Source organism: Rhipicephalus microplus, chromosome 3 (assembly GCF_043290135.1).
Source record: "Rhipicephalus microplus isolate Deutch F79 chromosome 3, USDA_Rmic, whole genome shotgun sequence".
NCBI classification, from domain to species: Eukaryota; Metazoa; Arthropoda; class Arachnida; order Ixodida; family Ixodidae; genus Rhipicephalus; species Rhipicephalus microplus.
The window spans coordinates 95,878,496-95,900,411 of NC_134702.1; the positions used below are offsets into that span (position 1 = coordinate 95,878,496).

Sequence of the window (21,916 nt, forward strand, 5' to 3'; positions counted from 1 at the left end):
GGGCATCATACGCCCTCCATTTGAAACAAGCGAACACTCGCACCCTTGCAACCTTTAATTTGACTCCTGCAATCGATCCACACCTCCTACATCTTTGGCACGCTCGCCGCGGGCTCGTAAGGCGCTGGAAACGCAACAAACTTAATCGGAAACTTCGCGATCGCATTGAGGCGCTCACTGCAGAGGCGGCCGCATACTCTGCACAACTTTCCGATGCTAACTGGGCAGACACCTGTTCGAAGCCTGCAAACAAGATGAGCTCTAAGAGTGCGTGGCGACTCTTTAGAAGCCTTCTCGATCCCTCCACCACCAGGGGAGAAACGCAACACCAGCTCCACCGTGCTCTGCATGCCTTTCAGGGCACTACGGATCAACTCGCGCGAGAAGTTTGTGACCGCTACATCTGCCGCACAATTGATCCCGCGGGCCCAGCATATACGTATCCCGGCGCCCCTTACAACGACCTCGACGCCCCATACACGCTTTCCGATTTACGATTTGCACTCACGAAAATGCGACGGGGCACGGCCCCTGGACGCGACGGAATCACAGTATCGCTCCTGGCAAATCTTCCCGACCAAGCACACCTCTCGCTACTCCACCTTATAAATTCGATATGGGACGGCTCTCCGCTGCCATCGGAATGGACCACATCGGTCGTGACATTCATACCCAAATCGGCAAAGTCCGTTAGTATCGACGCACTGAGACCCATCTCACTTACGTCCTGCGCAGGCAAACTCATGGAAAGCATGGTTCGCGAACGCCTTTCCGCCTACTCGGAGGCCAGGAGGACCTTTGCCGACACGATTTTTGTCTTTCGCCCGCATCTGTCGGCGCAGGACGTCCTGCTCCAGCTTCAACACGATATCATAGAGCCGACTACTATGCGCCATAACGATAAAGCCGTGCTTGTCAACGTCAAACACCGCACTATACTCACTAACCTGTCTACCACAAACTGTGGGCAGAAGACTTTCAACTACATTCGCGCCTTTCTATCACATCGCACCGCCTTCATTCGCCTTAATTCTACCGAACGCGGCCCGTACTTATTAGGCACGCGGGGTACACCTCAAGGGGCAGTCCTGTCTCCTCTGCTTTTTAACCTGGCGATGACGAACCTCCCCTCTCTTCTAAGCGAGGTCGAGGGAATACAACACGCACTATATGCGGACGATATCACAATCTGGACCAACACCGGCTCCTTAGCGCAAATCAAAGAACGCCTGCAAAAGGCTGCCCTTCTGGTGGATACCTACGCTGGTTCACGCGGCATGGAGTGCTCTTCAGCTAAATCGGCTCTTCTCTCAGTCTCTCCGCTACCGCCGCCTAAAATTTTTCTTCCGTCCGGGCCCGTCCTGTCAGTGCAAAGTATTCGGGTTCTTGGCCTTCACCTCACATCGTGCTTGGATCCAAAGGGCACAATAGCAGGCCTCAGACGCACCAGCGAGCAGGTGAGCCGCATGATACGGCGAGTGTCTACCAAGCGCAGCGGCCTCCGCGGGTCTCAGTCCCTCCGATTGGCCCACGCGTTTGTGATCAGTCGCGTCCTCTACGCCTTGCCTTACCTTCACCTGCGTCGTCGACACGAGCACCAGCTGGACGTCCTTCTTCGTTCAGTATACAAACGCGCTCTGGACCTACCCATTGCAACTTCCAACAGCCGATTCGCGGCTCTGGGGGTACACAACACCTTTGCAGAGATGCGCGAAGCTCATCGCGTTAACCAAATCAATCGACTGTCGCAGACGCCTTCAGGGCGCCGTCTTCTACACAGACTTGGCCTTAGCCCGATATCTGACCAAGACCCTCTGCAGCCGGTACCAGAGCTCTGGCGTCAAAAGCTATGGGTGGAACCTCTACCCCGTAATATGAACCCCGACCTCCATCCTGGCCGTAGACTAGCACGCGCCGCGGCCCTTCATACGCGACACTCCGATCGTCCTGGTCTTTTCTACGTGGACGTCTCGGGTCCCTCCCCCTCGGGTCACTTCATGGCTGCCGTGATTACAGAGGGCAAACAAGTCGATGGCCTCTCCTTTCGAGCAGACACAGTAACGCACACTGAAGAGGTTGCCATAGCTTTGGCCGCCTCTCACCCTGCCTCACGCACCATCCTGACGGACTCGTGCTCGGCCTGTTCTCAGTACCTTCAGGGTTCCATTGCCCCGCTGGCGGCTAGTCTACTACAGGCAGCCTCTTGGCGCTTTAACCCTCATCCCATTCGTATAGTCTGGACCCCAGGCCACTCGGGCCTGCCCGGCAACGAGGCGGCAAGTGCCGCTGCCCGCGCTTCTCCTGTCCGGGCCTTTGCCCCTCCATGTCCCGAGACGGAATCTGGCAATACCAAGCTGACGCGCTTTCGCGAAATTTTGGCTTATTACCGGGCTTCGCGCCGCCTCTACCCGGACCCAGCACGTGGTTTGGAGAAAGCGGACGAATGACTGCTACGCCGCCTGCAGACTAACACCTTTATCAATCCGGCGTTCGCCAGGCACTTTTTGCCGGAAATCAATGGCACCTGCTCGACCTGTCTTGTCCTCGCTGACACATATCACGTCGTAGCATCGTGCCCAGTTAATCCCGTCCCTTTCTCATCCCCTTTTCCTATCCCAACTAGAGAGGCTTGCGAGGAGCATCTGCTCGGCTGCTCTACCTTGGCTGCGCAACGCTCATTGGTGGAGCGCGCACGGGCAGCCTCCAGCTCCACTGGCGTCCCGAAATAGGGTCTGGTCACTCTAGCACGCCGATGGGCCACGTCGGCACTCTCTAGTAGACGTTTTCTGAAATAAATGTTTTTTACCACCACCACCGGTCCTCTATATACAGACAAAAAAGGCACACGAAACGAACGCACAAGTACACACAGGACAAGCACTGACAACTGTCACAACTTTCACTTCTTTGTGCGTAAGTAGTACGCTTATTTTGTAATTGCAGCTGCGGTAGCTAGAGAAGTGACCTTGCTCTCTGGAATCGCGCAGGAAAGATCACGCCCCGTGGAGACAGCGCTCCACGAAACGCCAGAAGCGATGACCTTAGGAGCAGACCCAACGCCAGAGAGTCCTTATGTGCTCGCCGCGAGGTGGTGAGCACATGAAGGCACCCTATACAATCACCATCATCAACATCATCATTATCACAATCATCGTCCTCGTTTATTTTCTCTTACAGGCCCCCTTTGGGGTAATACATAAGGGGGGGGGGAACATAAGAAAGTTAGACAGGAGACTTGTCAGATCACAAATTTGAAACACATCTCAGTGAAATTGATTACCAGTTTATATGCAAAATAAAAACTTTTTAATTTAGTGACACATGAAGAACAGTGTAAGGTCGTAATGAATATTGCAGCGTGAAAAGATCAGTGCGCAATTGCTTAAATACGATGGGGTTATGCTCGGTGACAACACAATCTGGCAATGTATTCCACTCTGCAATGGCGATCGGCGAAAAAGATTGATTGAAAGAAGACGTTGAGCCATGCAACCACTGCATGCTGCAGGTGTTAAAAAGGCGACGAGATGTGCGGTGTGGGGGGTTTAGGAGTTTACCACGAAGTTGAGGAAACTTGTAATAGAGCCTATATGGAACAAGCACAGCCTTACAATCTTACGTCGGAATGACAATGACTCGAGTCCCAGGGATGACTTTATGGCACTGATGCTTTCATCACGGCTGTACCTAGAAGAGATGAATCTGGCCGCACGTTTCTGTATAAATATAAAGCGATAAGGAGGTATGCTTGGTGAGGGCTCCAAATAGATGAGGCATATCATAGCTTACTCCGTATAAATGTTTCACACGCCAGTTTTCGCGTGGCTGAGGGACACAAGGAGGACACAAGGAAAGGGAACGTCTGTGTAACCAAGTTATTTAGTAGTATGGGCAGCTAATTTTGTGCTGTGATCGGACCACGCCAAATTGTTATTTATTGTGAGACCACTATAACGATATGATTCGATGGAGGACAAAGCTAGCGAATTCAGGGAGTAGGTGTAACTATTGTTTAAGCGCTTGCGGGTTATCTGCATCATTTTGCATTTCGAGACGTTGAGTTTTATTAATGAGTCGAAACAACAGGTTTTGATTGGATAGATCTAAATCATTTTGGATGATATCATGGTCACTATGGTGTGCAATGCGCCGATAAAAAACACAGTTATCTGTAAAAAGTCGAATGGGAGATGAACTGCCGTTAGGAAGGTAGTCTATGAAGATGAGAAAGAGCAGAGGACCAAGGACGGATCCCTGTGGTACTCCAGAAATCACATCAGTAGTGACTGAACATCGATTTCCGAAAACTGTGTATTGGAGGCGATCTGTCAGAAAGCAGCGGATCCATGACAATGCGAAGGGGTCCAGCCATAGGCACGCTCATCTACTGATGACGAAAACGTGCTGACGCTGAGGAGCTCCGAGGACCGCCAAATGGTATATGGTGTATATAAGCGGCTTGCTGTTAGCGCTGTTATCTGCATGCGCATTGTGATTGTGGCATAGAGTTTAGCGCTGCGGTTCAAAAGTTCTCTGGTTAGACACCCTGTGGTAAGCATTAGCATGTAGTTTTAAATGCGAGACATGTTTGTTGATTTTGAGCATATCTATCTATCTATCTATCTATCTATCTATCTATCTATCTATTTATCTATCTATCTATCTATCTATTTACCTATCTATCTATCTATCTATCTATCTATCTATCTATCTATCTATCTATCTACGCCCCACCGCGGTGGTCTAGTGGCTACGGTACTCGGCTGCTGACCCGCAGGGCGCGGGTTCGAATCCCGGCCGCAGCGGCTGCATTCCCGATGGAGGTGGAAATGTTGTAGGCCCGTGAGCTCAGATTTGGGTGCACGTTAAAGAACCCCAGGTGGTCTAAACTTCCGGAGCCCTCCACTACGGCGTCTCTCATAATCATATAGTGATTTTGGGACGTTAAACCCCACATATCAATCTAATCAATTATCTATCTACCTATCTATCTATCTATCTATCTATCTTGCCGCCTACGACCTTTAGCACAGAATGTGAAATGTGAAAGAACACGCACATAATGCGAAAAGCCATGTTTGGAATAGAGCCCGCGCGAGCTACATTATAGCGCTCATCAGTTTTCTCAACAGCCGACGTTGTGTTCGTCGTTGCCATTGTGCAGTGTGTATTGCCAGCGGCCGTGGTATTGCTGTTGTCTAACTTACCGTTTCCCGGCCGCACGTTCAACCAAATAAACAATTTCATCTAGGACACGGCGACTGCTGCTTTATTTAGTGTCACGACCCTGCGATAATATGAGTGAATACTTCAAAACTAATCGCTGCACGAACAGAAGCCTTAATCGTCGCGTTCATTCTTTATACAAAAAACACCTTTATTCCGAACAGGGAGTGGCAATCTGCTTCGCTAAATGCGACAGGGGGTGGCAATCTGCTTGGTGAAGTGCAAACTGCACGTTTGTTCTTTCAGAAACGTCCACTATTTTACTAGGGCTTGACACAGACCATGTTGTGGCATATCTGTAAAAGAAAAGATGGATCAGAAAATTGATCTACTCGTTTCCTGCTTAGAAACGATATCACGCGATTTACAGTACTGTGAATATTAGAATAAAGTAAAACCTGTGCATGTCTGATTAATATGACTGTTCTGAGAGATGCATGCTCTCCCCATGCGATTGAAAGTTGAATTTCACAAAATTGTCAATAAAAGGTTCCGAAGGATTAACTTTTTTTTCTCTATGTAGGCATTTATTCCGCATGTGTGAAGCAAACGCAGGGACATCTTTTTCTACGAAGTTTTTATGAGTGTAACGAAACGTTAGCTTACGCCTTTGAAGATATGTTGCTGTACTGCTGTGGCGTATATTTGTTCTACAGAAACTGTTGATTGCATGTAAAACGATGACTCATGCACAGCCTCCCAAATTTTTAACAATCTTGCGTAAGTGGCGACCTTTCTGTGCGTCAGCGCCATATGGTGAAGTCTAGTCGCAAAGAGGCGAGGGCAAGAGCATGTCCGTAAAGCACGCTCAGCTGCGCCTGTCATTTGCTGGGCCCTTTCTACTTGAGAACTTCCCCTTCTATTGTCTCGCTTAAGATGAACAGACAGCGTGAGCTGGCTAATAACTTCAGTCATATTTCTTTGTTTTTTAAAGACGTTGCAGTGAAAAACAGAGAAAATAATTTGAAGGGGCCTTGAAACACTTTTTTCAGTAAATATTGAATTATTTCACTGGAAAAGCGTATTGCCTCACAAATTCAAGACCGCAACTTTTTTTAGAATCCGTCCAGTACGAGCGGAGTTACAAAAATTTTTCACACGCTGCAAACGCATTTTCTCTTTTGCTGTTCCGACGAAAGCGCTGGAAGCTAAGCAGGGAGAGGTGGGCGAGAGCCAAACAAAAAACGTCACGCAAGCCTTGTGACCTTAAATATTTTTTTCCTTTTTTTTCTTCGAATACGCGGCATTTTTCTCAGTGTGATCGTGCGCGCACTCATGGATAAGTGCAGGCCTCCCTCGGCGATCTCTGTAACGACCGAGCGTGCAATGTTCAAATCAGTCAATGGCTAATAGATGGCACTAAGAGTGGTAGACGAAGACGAGGCTTAACAGCGCAAACGACAGAAGGGGATAGAAGAGACGAGAACAGAGCGCTGAACAGTCTCTTCTATCCCCTCTTGTCGTTTCCGCTGTTAAGCACTTTCTTCGTCTACCATGCAGCACCAACCAGCCCAATCAAGCACCTTTCACTAAGAGTGATTTTTAGGCTTAATGGTGATTTGTCGAGAGATTAAAAAGCAATTTTTGCTGGCTTTGATCATTTATTGTGAATTTCAGGCCAGGTGCTGCGTTATATTGTTTGGCTCGCTTGTTCTCGGGAGCCTCTACTGCCGATCGGCAGCATTTTCTGACTATGCTCAAAAAGTGTTGCAGGGCCCCTTTAAAGATACGCACTCGTACACACTCACGATAAAAGCAGTAAATCTACCCATTAGTTCCAAAACCTTTTACATAGATGTGAAAGGTTTCGCTAAGCATGGAAATGTTTTTTTTGTATATATGTCTTTTCGAAAGCTTGCCACATGAACGGGTAATCAGGGGTGCACTCGGAGTTTTCACTTGCACTAGAAGAGTAAAAACATTTATCACCATTTGTGGTTCAGTTTCAGAGCAGGGTGTCCCATCTATTGCAAAAGACGTGCGGTTCTGCATCTTCGAATGGCTGTAAGTATCGTGTACCAAGCAGCGGAATACGCACTGCTCTAGGTCGGATTGAAGCTGTAACGAAAAAAAATGTCAATACGGAACTTTCTCCTCGTAGTATAGCCCTGAGTTCTTACGTTCTGCCTAATAATACATCTCGAGCTCCAAATAATAAAATTCAATTATACCAAGTTCTCAATGAGGGAAAGAACTTCCATTTCCGTGCAGGCACACCCGTATGATTCAATGTTGCCGTCACATCGAGTAACGAAACTATACCTTTTCCTTCAAATTAGTTTTTATGGAAAATGACTGAGCGAAACAGCGACCATTTACTTCTACCTTTGGCAAAATAATTTTGGTACGTGGGATTCAACGGTATCGCTTCAAAACATATGGGTTCCCTTGGGCAGGGTGTACGTTTATCTTGACGGGGATGTGCGCCCCGCCCTTTCAATTCCAACGAACGTGGTAGTCGTGTGCGTTCTGACGTACTGGATGGTGCTACGGCCCTAGGTCGGCACTTTGGGAGACTACTCACTCATACTCACTCACCACAAATTTTTCAGCCTTCACCCTCACTCACGTTCATACTCACGTCTACTCCCACTCACAGGCCCTCACTCACGTTCATACTCACGCGTACTCGCACTCATGAGTCATTTCTCATAATCTCTCATAATCATATAGTCGTTTTGGGACGTTGAACCCCACATATCAATCAATCGCACTCATGAGTACTCACTAACATTCATACTCCCTCCTTGTCACACTCAGAGTACTGACTCACGTTCATACTCACTCCTTCTCACACAAAGTACTCCCTCACGTTCATACTCACGCCTACTCACACTCACTCTTCCTCACTTATGTTCATACTCACTCCTTCTCACACTCAAAGTACTCACTCACGTTCATGCTCACTCCTTGTCTCACTGAGAGTACTCACTCACGTTCATACTCACTCCTACTCAAACTCATGAGTACTCACTCACGTTCAAACTCACTTCTACTCGCACTGAAAGTACTCATTCACGTTCACACTCACTCTTACTCATACTCATGAGCACTCACTCACGTTCAAACTTACGCCAACTCACACTCTATGCCCTCACTCACGTTCATACTCACGACTACTCACACTGATGAGTACTCACTCATTTCATACTCATGATTACTCAAACTTGTGAGTACTCGCTCACGTTCACAGTCACGCCAGCTAGCACTCATAGGCCGTCACTCACATTCATACTCACGACTACTCACACTGATGAGTACTCACTCATGTTCATACTCACACCTACTCACAGTCACTCACGTTCATACTGACGCCTACTCACACTCATTGTTCATGGCTCACGTTCATACTCATGACTACACACACTCTTAGAGAAACACGGACTGCTGGGCGAGTTGGTAATTCATATTAACTGTGGTGCGCGAAAAATTGAAATACAAAAAGAAGACGCCTCGAGACAGCGTGCCATGTCCAGGTGTCTCCTTTTTGTACTTCAATTTTTCGTGCACCTCAATTAAGACTCATAGTTACTCACTCACTTTCATACTCACACCTGCTCAAGATCATAAGCCCTCAATCACCTCCGCACTCGCATAAGAACTCACCTTCATACTTACGCCTACCCATACTCCGGCGCACTCACCCACGTACTTTTACATTCACATACTCATCATCATCACAGCAGGACAAAGGCCTCTCCCCTGTTCCGCCAGTCAACTCGGTCCTTTGCTTGCTGTTGCCACTTCATACCCGCAAACTTCCTAATCTCATCTGCCCACCAAACTTTGTCTCCCCTTTTCCCGCTTTCCTTCTCTTGGAATCTACAAATAAACCGGCAGAAAACGAAAGTAATGAACAACAACCTCGAAAGAAAACAGCGCTTCGAGATAGGTGGCAGTGCACTTGAAGTTGGAAAAGGTATATACGTCTACTTAGGACAGGTAGTAGCTGCAGAGTCGAGCCACGGGACTGAAGTAACTAGAAGAATAAGAGTGGGCTGGAGAAGATTCGGCAAGCATTCTCAGCTCATGGCTGGTAGATTGTCACTATCTCCTCAAGGCGAAGGTAAGTAACAGCTGCATCTTGCCGGTACTTACCTACTGAGCAGAAACCTGGAGGCTTACAAAAAGGGTTCAGCTTAAATTGAGGACGACGCAGAGAGCGATGGAAAGGAAAATAGTAGTTGTAACCTTAAGAGTCAAGAAGAGAGCAGAGTGGATCAGTGAACAAACCGGGGTTAAGGATATCATAGTTGAAATCAAGAAGAATAAATGGACATGGGCCGGGCATGTAGTGCGTAGGCAGGATAACAGCTGGTCATTAAGCATAACTGACCGGATTTCCAGAGAAAGCAAACGGGTTAGGGGGAGACAGTAAGTTAGGTGGGCAGATGAGATTAGGAAGTTCGCGGGTACATGATGGCAGCAGCAAGCACAGGCCCGAATCGAGTGGTGAATCATGGGAGAGGCCTTTGTCCTGCAGTGGACGTTGTCAGGCTGATGATCAATAATAACATTGAGGTTGCGTTACGTGTACTAAGCTTACTCAAGAAACAATCGAGCTGAACAATTGTCGCTTTCTGTTAGGATCGATAGGCTCTACAAACAGGCAATTACTCAGCGCATTTACGACGCACCTGCACATTCATTTATTTATTTATTTATTTATTTATTTATTAGAATACCCTCAGGGCCCGTAGGGCATTGTGTGCCATGACGCGTAGGAGACGCTGAGACATCGTTTAGAATATCAGTAAATTGTTACAAGCACTCAAAACGCGCTTTCTTAGGCTACGACGCACGCGCGCGAAATACAGACGCTCTCGACAGCTTCAGTATACTACACGGCCGCCGCTATGATTACCCGCCAGAACCCAAGACGTTTCCATGCCATCCGGTTTGGCCGCTTCATTCGTTCCACTGCCCCTAGCCCATTCTGACTGCACTAGCGGGACAGGCGGGCGCCGGGGCCTCGCCCCCACGTCGGCACTGCGGCCACCCCGGCCGCCCGGCCACTGATAGGTGTTCTGTGGCCCGGTGCGACCGTCGAGACGGTGCCTCCCCTCTCTGCCTTGCCTTCAGATGGAATGGGTTGCGTACGGTAGTTTTACATTCGAGAAATCGTGCGCATCTTCGGAGGTGTTTTTCTTCCTCTGTGGGTTGCGCTCACGCGGAGACTTCTTTGGCTCCGTGCCCGCACTGACGATTGCAGGGGGCCTTATTTATGGATCTGCGGACGCGGTTAAGGTTCATTGGAAGTGTGCGTACGCAGGGTTATCGCGGACAGACGAATGAAAAGGTGATTAACGAGTTGCGTTATGTATGTTTTTGTACTAGCCCGCATTATGTGAATGATAGAATAAATTATCAAGGGCGATTGAGTGCTTATTCCACACTGTGTCTGCAATGTTGAAGGCATAATAAGCCGCCGAAAATGAAGCGAGGGTAGAGATTGAAACGGCGATGCGAACAGGGTCCGATTACGCTATCGCATACTATACTATTGACGGCGAACCTCCACCGTCCTCCAAGCTTTCCTTTTTTTTTCCCTATGGGGCACTGGGAAGGCGAAGTTTGCACACAGCTTCGCGCTTCAGAAGTCATGAGATCACTTAAGGTTTTTGTTCAAGGAAACCGTCACTTGAGGGACAACGCAGAGGTAGAAACTGCAAAATCACTGCGCACAATGTGCGTAGTGCACACAATGTTGTTTCTCTCGTGGGCCATTTCTGCGTTTTTTTTTTTGTCGCTTGCGCAGCGCATTTTTTTTTCTGAACTGGCTCGCGCGGCGATTCTCGTTAAAGGGCTTCTCAAGACCTTGTTGTTTTACATGTATTATCAGCGCGTTGCGCAGACTGAAGGCGCAAGAGGTAAGTGCAGCAAGAACGGTAGCTATAGAGACAGGCAGCTCAAAGCTATTCAGCCTAGAAAATTCAAATTACAATAAAATGAACGGCTACTCTCAACTCGAGTTTTGCGCGGTCATCTCGCCCTTCCCCCCCCATCTGATTTAGGATGCCTCCCCCTGTTTCCAAACTACCTGAAGGCTTTTACGTACAGGAAGCTTGCGTGCCATAGTGCCCGTTATTTCCAACGTATTGAGGACGCCGTTGCGATGGTTACAAATATTTATCACACTCATAGTAACTCACTCACGTTCCTACTCATTGCTACTTACACTCACAGCAACTCACTCACCTTCGTAGTCAAGTCTACTCACACTCATGAGTACTCACCCACGTTCATACTTACTCCTACTCACATTCATGAGCTCTCACTCACTCCTAATCACACTCATGAATACTCACTCACGTTCATACTAACAAATACTCACACTCATCAGTACTCACTCACGTTCAAACTCCTACTCTCACTCATAAGTACTCACTCACGTTCATACTCTCTCCTTCTCACACTCAGAGTACTCACTCACGTTCATAATCACTCCTACTCACACTCACAAGCTCTCACTCATTCTTCCTCACACTGATGATTACTCACTCACGTTCATACTCACGGATACTCACACTGATGAGTGCTCACTCACGTTCAAATCCACATCTACTCACACTCATGAGTACTCACTCACGTTCATACTCACTCATACTCACACTCAAAGTACTAACTCACGTTCATACTCATTCTTACTCACACTCACAATACTCACTCACATTCATACTCAATTCTACTCACGCTCAGAGTACTCACTCACATTCATACTCACTTATACTCACACTCAGAGTAGTCACTCACGTTCATACTCACTCCTATTCACATTCAGAATACTCATTCATGTTCATACTCACTCCTACTCACACTCATGAGCACCCACTCATGTTCATACTCACTTCTACTCACACTGAAAGTACTCATTCACGTCCATACTCTCTCTTACTAATACTCATGAGTACTCACTCACGTTCTACTCACTTCTACTTATACTCATCAGTACTCACTCATACTCACACTCACCATGTTCAAATGAGAATGAATGAGTGTGACTGAGTGTACTCATGATTGAGTATGCAGAGCTATGGCCAGCCTATGGACGGCGGCATTTCTTTTGCATGTGAGGCTCTATGTGACAGGAAGCACTGATTGTGTTTTCAAAACATTGCCGCTCCGCCCGCACAAGTTATCGATTTATCATCCGGGTTCCGGCATATCAGCAGCATGTCACACATGGCCGTCTACCTGTACTGCATTGCCGTGACATGGAGCCCTTCATATTCGAACATCTGTAGATAGACGGAAAAATTCTGATCTCGGTTTCACAAAGTTCGCGATGTAACAGAACACGAACGTAGCCATCACTTCTTGAAATCAAGTTTTAACTAGAAAACCATGAAGAATGCACAAGATTTTCTTGTTCTTTTATTATTGTTACTTGTAGCGAGCTAACACTAATGTATTAGCGGAAAATAAAACAAGCTACACTTAATGTGCTTAGAAGACAAGGAGTACATCGCATTAAGGTCTGGCAGAACCTACGTGGAGTGTCATTGTACGCATGCACTTTATATCAGGGTCTCTTCTCCACATGCCATAAGGAGCATTTTTTTCGGCCTGAAAGTGGACTTTATGGGGCTAAAAACAAAGGTGAGTGCCCACAATGAAGTGGCTCGTTATTTCTTTTTATCCCGTGGGTCATGAAGAAGAACAAGTCATCGCTTTCTTGGAAACACGATAAAGATTCTGCACTCGCACCTCACGCACATGCCTGCCTTAACAGTCTACTAGCTCATGAAGCCTCTGGAACGCATTCGTAAGCGCGCACCCTTCTCTCACCACATATACAATACCAGTAGGATTTGACGAAGGTACCGCCTACTAGGACGGAGTGGGTAGCCACCCCCCAAAAGACCCAGTCAAGTTCGCTGTGTATCAAGGCGGGACCAAATGGTAGGTATACCCTCGTAGCTACCCTCCTTCTCTCGTGGTATTTTTAAACCATATAGGTAGCCCAGCTTTATATGCCATTCACGAACTGTCACTCTCTACATTAAACCTTCCTGGTTTGTATGAGATTCAACATTCTGCCACTGAACTCTGTTAATGGGACGCCATCACCGGGCTAAAACCTAAGGTGGTGTTTTCCACAGCCAAGCAGCACGTAGTTCACATCCTCGTTGTCGTAGCCGCAAAAGCATAGGTTGAAGATCGTGCATGGTGAACCCCAAATAAAAAAAAAAGGATTTATCAAAGCAGTTTCGAGTCTCAGGCGATACATGTGTCAATATGTCTTGGTAGCTGAGAGTCTAATCGGCACTGAAGATATTGGTCGACAACCTAAAATATCCAGTCCTTTATGCTGCCTGAAAACGAGGAGTATATGAGTACAATTTACGTTTCGCTTACGTAGAATTTGGTGTATGTCGCATAGCTATTGTATATCTAATAGAGGCGGGTTTCTTTGTGTACAATGATCACCTTCATTTGCCAACACATCTGCCATTTGATTTCTCTCGATTCCAGAGTCAGAATACCAAATGCAAAGTGATGGTCTTACTTTGGAGCTTCTGAAAGGTCTTTTGGGTAGCCTTCCATACATGCGGACGTATTTTATCTCAATTGGCATTTTTTACACGTGCAAGAGGAAATCCGAGATTACGGTTTACCCGCTTGGTGTGGTTTACATCTCTCCCTTTTTTTGCATGTCTGTTTTCTCAAACCTGTGCCAGGTAGCCTGCCGGATACTACCATCGCCTTTATATTCTTAATAATATTATCTGTAGCTTTACGTCCCAAAACCACGAGATGATTATGAGAGACGTCGTTAACAAAGGCTCTAAAATTTCTGCCATCTGGAGTTTTTTATCATGCACTGACCTTGCACAGCTTCGCAAAATATGCTTTACGATGGTATAAGCGCCGATGTTCTCATCGTGTATACTTTTTTATGCATTTGACACTGGCCCCCCAAGCTGAAACGCGGTAGCCTAAAAGTACAATGCCCTAACCAAGCATGGTGTAACGACTCGAATGAAATTAGCGATTTTGAATCCTCGAAGTAACTTTTCGGCCATGAAAAGCAAGTTGCTACATTGTGAAAGAATAAAATTGACTAAGTAAAGACACTCTCAGTGGCCAATGTTACAACTCTCGCACTGTCTTTGCCCATTGTGTACTTCGGTTGTGTAGGCCGAGACACTTTATTTTACGTTCCTTTTGAAAGCCCCCCATAACATTTGTCTTTTCATTCACGCTTGTAGTGCTACCAGTGAGTGGTAATCAATTGCCTGTGTGGTGTAAAAACTCAAATTGTAGTCACATTTAAAAATAGCGATTGTATTGAGCAGCCATTTCTGTCATGTATGATTGAACCGGTTGGCATTGAGGCCATTCATGTCTCTTCTTTTTTGTTATAACACTTCTCGTTCAGTTTGTATATTATAGCGTGCCAAGAACACATCCATTCAAACTATAACTCATTTCATACCGTGGTATTTTTTGCAACTTTTTATCGAAAGTTTGGTACCACACACCAATAAAAACGTCATTGATTCACCTGTAAATCATTTGAGAAGAATATAGAAGACGCACGTGTCACCTTTATATAAGTGGAGTTCAAGTATCTCGGTTCCCTGTAGTATTCCTTACAGAATGTTTGCCCATCCATAACATCCCCTGGAAGGTCTGCCGCCTTGTTTGGTAGAGAAATGACGTGGCATACGTCTTTCCGAAATAGACATTTTGAATATCGCCACCTGCAGAGTGATAGATATATAATGTGCAAATCTTTCCAAATAAGGCAAAGAGAATGGCTGCTAACTGTGAAATTTTTTTTGCTGTTTCATTCATGGCGAAAATTCCATCGTCTTTAGCGGATAGTTTTGACCCGACAATACCTCGTACTAAAGATGTGACAAGTATTGATGCGTATAGGTTTTGTCCTAACGACGCAAAGATAGGTTGCAGTACGGTTGTATACTATGATTGATGTTTCACGTCAAATATAGGTATTTTTCACGAAATATTTGTATTTGCCGACAGTATGTCGGTCGAAGTCGATTGGTTCAAGCATCTAGCAATAAAAAGAGTGAATCGATGTTCACTCCACTGATTTCAATCACTTACTCATAATTATTATTCTAACCCCCGAACTAATTCTCATTTTCCAGTGTATAGCAGTGCTTGCAATGTTACGAACGCAGCTGGAAATGCTACCTGTGGCTCCAAAACAAACACAATCGTTCGGAAGCGTGAGCTGCTCTGTACGCGGTAGCCGCGTTTCAGAGGAGTCGAAATGCCACTAGCCTGTGTACCTAAACTTAGTTGCACGTCAGCGCACACCAGATGTTACGAGTGGAGTTCCATCCTCCACCATGAGCATCAGACGATTAAAGTTTATTTGAGCTTTCCAGTTCGGCGTCCCTCATGATTACATCGTGGTTTGGAAAGTAAAATCTCAACAATTAACAACAACAACAACAGCAACAACAATATTATTATTATTATTATTATTATTATTATTATTATTATTATTATTATTATTATTATTATTATTATTATTATTATTATTATTATTATTATTATTATTATTATTATTTGTACTCGTACTAATATTCGCAATATGGCCAAGAGAGCCGCTCAGCGATGTGTTGTAGAATGATCTCCAATAATAAGAACTAGATTTGTGTGTGTTTCCACAAATATTTAAAATAACGAATATATTCCGAATAGCTTGAGTAATTCGTACCGGGGGAGAACACCAAAACAAACAAAGCTTTGGAACAGCTAAAGATTATTTTTCTTCTTTTAACTCCTGTAGTGATCCGCACACGGCCTAACCTTTTACGAGACTACTGATGCTATTTATGATGTTGGTTGCCGCTTGCTTCCTCTGAAAAGTGGAGATGTAGTGTGGCCGAAATTTAGAAACCGAGCTCGGCCGGGCCCGCTGACTGCGTTGAAGGCGCACCGAGACCGACGCTGGAGAACTGCGACTCCGCCCCTCCCTCCTCCGCCCACTTCTATTCAAAAATAAAATCATGGGCCTGGTTCGGCTCCATGTTAGGATGTCTGCTGCGGAGACAAGATGACGTTTTTTAATAATGTGACATTCCACATTCACCATATCAAAGTTAAGCGTAAGAAAACTACAAATAACAGTCACTCTATGCAACGATTACATTTGAACGGGGCTGGAGCAGAGCCAAGCTGTGAAGCAGACCTGACTCGATATAATGTGTTTCGGTCACGAGTGTGGGCGAGGAAGTTGTGTAAAATTAAGCAGTCAAATGATTCAAGTTTTGATGAAGTGTGGTGCTTCTACTTCAGATATCCCGATCGACTGAAGGTACGTCGGCTGCTCTCATCTGGCAGCCTGAATCGCCAATACCTCTCCCGAGTAGAAAGCAAGCACACAATATGCAAACTGTTATTTCTTTTAGAACTTTGGCACCTATGATTTAATATATAATGACAAAGGTCACCTTGTCTGACTTCACCCTCTCCCCTTGCGTTTAGGGTGGCGATGTGAAAAGAGAACAGAAAAAACGGGGTGCGGTGACTGCGGCGAAGGCGCTAGAGAGTGGAAAACACTTCTGCCAGGGCGTCTACATTTTAGACTAACTCGGATTTGCATCTGGTATGACCCGCCCGACTGAAAAACATTGTAACCCGAGCCCATCCCGCGTCAGACATGAGAGGATATCAGCCCGCCTGAGCAGGACCCGCGGGCTGGACCGGCCTCGATCTTTCGGGCAACCCGATGCCCGTTTCCACCTCTACTGAACTCTCCCCTTTTGCTCACGTTTTACGATGTTGAAGCTGTATCACGTTGATCAGCTCTTGTCTTCACCTAGCAATAACTGAAGCTTCATGCCTAACAACAGATGCAAATGTTGTATTTGCGTAAACTGTTCTTGCATATATCGATTTAAACACGGATTGTCGCACGGTTTCGGTGCGCCGGCCATGTTGTGATGGTAGCTTGGCTTGCTTCATTATATATTTAGCTGTATTTCTAGAGTTTGGTTGAAAATTCTCTAGTTTTTATGTCCCAATTTAAAGTAAGTGACAAACTCTGACGTTCATAGCGTTAGTGAATGCAGTATTTGAACCAGAGTTATAAAATATTACTATAGCTCTAGTACTAGAAGTATAACTTATATTAGTTTACCTTATTGGTGTACATTGTGACGACGAGGTTCTGGAAAAAAAAAGATCCTCCAACAACGTACAATGAGCTTTGCAAGAACTTTTATCTGAGGAGGGGAAAGTATCCGCCACCGCACAGAAAACTGAACCGGCCTCAGGCATTACCGCTCAGACTTCTGTAGGTCGGGGCATACCCAAGTCCCGCACTCTTGCACAAAATTTACCCTGAAATTCAGACGTCAAACACTCGCGCGCTTTGCTCGGACTTTGCCAGCTTAGATCATATGCTCTGTCGGTGCCCTGCGTTACGGGTAGAAAACATTACATCATCAAAGTGGTATGTTGCGCTACGCAATATGAATTTGAGGACGCAGCTATGCGCAGTCCAACGGGCCCACGACGTGGCGGAAAGGTTAGGCCTATCTGTCCCGACGTGGGAGCGGCCCGCTATGCGCTAGTTCGCCCCGATGGACCTAAATAAATATTTTTCATACTATACGATACCATTGTGGTATATTACTTCGGTTATACCTAACCGAATATTCTTTGGTGACACTTTGTGAATATCTGTTTAAAATACTGAATATATGTTTTGAAAATGGTCTACTTACTGTTCAAAAACTATTTTTATATCATTCATTTACTATTCGTATTCGATTCAGTGTCATCAATATTGATTTATTCTTTGTTTCGTTTCAAAATTGACTATCCCACACCCCTAGTAAGGACTAATTCTTTTCCGTGTTGGGCAAAGTACTCATCGTGTCAATGCGGATCTGTACTTTGTTATTTAGGTTGGGAAAACAGCCTTCAGATTTGGTATGAGCAACACGACGCCTAAAGTTCTTTGGCAAAATAGAGGTATACAACAGAATGTAGTAAGCACACCAATGACAGCCTTTGTGAAGAACAAAAAAAAACTATTTAGCATATGGGCATGGGCATGTGTCCAACAAGAAGATGGAAGAGACTGTATTTTTTGTTTTGAGGTAAAAAGCCAGTTTTGATTGATGGTTACCCGCCTAGCCAGGAAAAACTAGTTTATTGTCAGGTCGTTGAACATTACTATTTTGTTTCGACTCTGTCACCGTAACAAAAAGCGCGAATGCTTTTTGTTTATGGGTTTACAACTGTGGCTCAGGTCATCTTCATTATCTTGATTTACAATAAAATTCAACACATAGCAATCAATTTTCTTTTTTATGTACAATTTTAACTATAAAATAAAACAGGTATTGTGAGTCTTGCCGTGAAGCTTACGTCAAAAAGTCGGCGATGTCATTCTTGCTGCAGTTGGAAAATGCACAGCTGTTATTCCCGTTCCTTCGGGGGCTGCTCATTATGTAACCCTCATCACCTGAGCAGTTCTTTGCTGTGCCGTGACCATCATGGTCAGCGTTCAACCTGTATAAAAAGAATGTTAATATTTACCCAGGCTAAGTTCAGGATATAAGTGAGATAAAAATAACAGGTCACATTTGTTCAATGAGTTCCGCATAAAAATACTTTAACTCATCACTGTTTAAAGAGCATCACATGTAACTCATCGCTAATTACTTTACAATGTAGTGCACGCTATTTGAATTTGAGGTTTCTATATTATCTACGGGAAGCAAGTATTGCGGTCACTTCTGACTGCACAATAAACAAGATAATTCATCATCCGCCTCGTGCCAAATACAGTTGTCCTCCTGTGGTCATTGAACGAATGTAGCATGAGGCTATAATGCAGAAGTTGGATGGAGGCAAGCTCAAAAACGGTGAGCCCTGAAGTCTGAAGGCTGCATTTCCTAAGCGAAATGGTTCTGTTTAGTAAAAGTGGGCAAGATAATTACTCTCTGCCAGCATGTTTCGTTCGCCTTGGAAGGACAGGAGCCCGCCCCTACTGCGTCTCTTATATTCATATAGTGGTTTCAGGAGGTTAAACCCCACATATCAATCAATCAAAATCGCCTTGGAAGTGTTACTTGAAGATATTTTGTTTCAGTATAAACAGTGCTACCAGAAAAGAAACATGAGGTCGATGTACGCACTGCAAATAAGGTTGCAATGAAGGTGAAACTTCTCGCTCACCTAGCTCGGTGCTTCGCAACTCTATTACTACAACGAGGAATATTTTGTTTTAGTTTTCTAGCTAAAAACCACAATGGCATTATGAGGTATTTCATAGTGAAAGGCTCCGTAAGTTCAAACCACCTCACGTTTTTAACGTGCACTTAAACCAAACAGGCTTTGCCCTAACACGGGCCTCTAGTATGTCGCTTCCATCAATATGCAATCGCCCATGTCGGGATCGAACCAATGGTGTTCGCGTATAATTGAGCACATTGACAACTATGCCACCACAGTCGCAGGCACTTTGCATATTCATCTCGTTTAACATGCATGCACTGCAAGTACGCAAGACGCAATTGAGCACAGGTCTATATAGGGTATCCCGTATAGCCGCAGCTGTCTCTCTCAGGTATGTACAGCCTCTGCCACGTCTCTGTAGAGCACGTGAGCAGCCGGCTTCAGCTCTGCCGAGCGAAACCTTGAGGCAGTATCGGACTCTGACGGGGTGTGCTTGACAACTAGGCCGCGCACGCTCCTGATACACCACTTCAGAGCCCGAAACTGCCTCAAGGTGTCACCCCGCATAGCAAAAACCGGCTGCTCGCGTGCTCTATACAGACGTGACGGCGGCTCTTTCCCTGTGTATAACTAGTTTAATGATTTGGGAGAGTGGTGTTTAGGCTGAATGTCTTGTGTAAAAATTCATTGACAATTGCGATATTGATTCATGGCAATTCTGAATAGGTTGTGACGAGATATATGCATGTATGAGCACTGTCCATATTTATGAAAGGGAACACGGGAGCCTGATGCCTATATACGTACTCCAGTGGCCGCTGGCAGCGCGCCGAAGTTGGAGTGAAAGCAACCACAGTTTCTTTTCGCCTCATCGCGCAGCGAGCAAGACAAGCACCCATTGATGCTATGGAACCGCTGGCAAGATAACGCCCTCCCCCATAAAGCGATTAGGCAAGAGGCCGGTAGTCACCTTGAAAGGTGAAGGCGCTGCAAACTTGCCGCTGATTTCATATCAGCAATGAATGGTTGTTTTGCAACAGAAGGAAAAATAAGTTGAAAAAAACATAAAAAGGGGCACTAGTTCGTAGTGTTGTTCCACCATGCAGTTGTTCAACCATGCATTAACAGACTGTGCATTATTAGTGTCATCCCAAAGCTAAGACAACGATTCGAGTTTCTAACAAGAAACTGCAACTATATAATGTACATATTGGCAATCACAGCTATATATTCCTCATTTTATTATACTTCTTTTACTAGTTATCTTCCCAGTCACACTCACTTTTCTCTAATTCCTGACTTCATCAAAATCTATTTTACCAAGTGCGCGCTGCTAACGTGCTCCCTGTCAGTACTCCAGATCTAATACCCCTACTTTAACACTGACATTATTATCTCTTTTTTGCATTCATGAACAATGCGAGGATTGTCCGAAATGTTTTGTAAATATTCAATCAAGATTCTTGCTTTCCTTATGCCTAGATAGGTAGCCCAGGAACCGCAGCATTTTATCATATCGTATATGCTTCTTCTTCACTACCCCCATAATACTGGAAAAATGTATTGTACAGTGTATACCGGTACACATCCACATTCTGTTTAATCCGCGATAAAAACAGGAGTATAGATTAAAAGGAAGACACGTTAATATTCAATTACTGAGCAAATTCTAAAGGCTACTATGTTGCCAATTATTTCGTCGGCTGGTAAACACCATGTCAACACACAATACGTATCCTAAGTCGCAGGCGTTTTGAGCTCCTCAAGGTACTTACAAATGAGCGATTTCATGAGCCGATGTCTGGACACCAGAAAAGGTAACAGGCCGGTCCAACCCTAAGGCAGCTTTGCCATTCCTGCAGGCCTTCCCCTTATTTGCGATTCCTGTGTATTAAAACACAGCGTGATCATTAAAACTGAAAATGACCAGATGGATAATTTGTAGCCAGAAAAGATGTTTTTTAATGATTAGCTTTAGCAATTTGTCTGCTAAGAAGATGAAGGAACCAGTGTTTTTAAATAAGTAATCCCATGACTATAGGGATGAGGGTGGGAGGCTGAGGATGAAGTGCGATATGTGTTAAGAAACAGGGAAACCGAGGCACATCCTACTCGGTGAGAATGGCGCAAAGTGAACCAGTGCACGCGAGTGCGTCGCAGATTTATGCTATATGCACACATCAGCTAGCGGCATGATAGTTGATGTACCTGTCCTTATCAAACTGCTCAGCGCAAGAAATGTTAGACTATGATCACAAGAGATGAGTACCAGTGCGGAATTTAAACTGATTTATTCTGACCTCTGTGGCAGCATAGCACGTGTAGTGTCACATTGCTATTCTTGAGGGCGCGGGATATATTAGCGACCACGGCGGCCGCACATTGATGGGGGTGAAATATATAAAGAACACCCGTGAACCAAGATATATGATTCGACAACCGCAAGCCGTCACAATCTTGAGTGTGGCGGCTTGCAAGGTACAGCAACAGTTACAAGGAAGGCACCCTCAGGAAT

At 45.4% G+C, this 21,916-nt stretch overlaps 1 protein-coding gene across 3 annotated transcripts in view; it reads right to left on the reverse strand.

Moving 5' to 3' along the window:
• Positions 1-5,356: 5,356 nt before the first annotated feature.
• LOC142803839 (venom metalloproteinase antarease TserMP_A-like) overlaps positions 5,357-21,916 on the reverse strand; it is a 52,084-nt gene continuing 35,524 nt past the window's right edge. For 2 of the 3 annotated variants that reach the window (XM_075890020.1, XM_075890019.1), the window contains 5 exons: positions 21,177-21,285; positions 18,589-18,732; positions 14,777-14,933; positions 7,156-7,284; positions 5,357-5,522 (listed from right to left, as the gene is read on the reverse strand). In XM_075890020.1, the coding sequence (XP_075746135.1) occupies positions 5,490-5,522; positions 7,156-7,284; positions 14,777-14,933; positions 18,589-18,732; positions 21,177-21,285 (572 nt within the window). In that variant the 3' untranslated portion in view covers positions 5,357-5,489. The remainder of the gene's footprint in view (positions 5,523-7,155; positions 7,285-14,776; positions 14,934-18,588; positions 18,733-21,176; positions 21,286-21,916) is intronic. The other variant, XM_075890021.1, reaches the window with a different exon arrangement.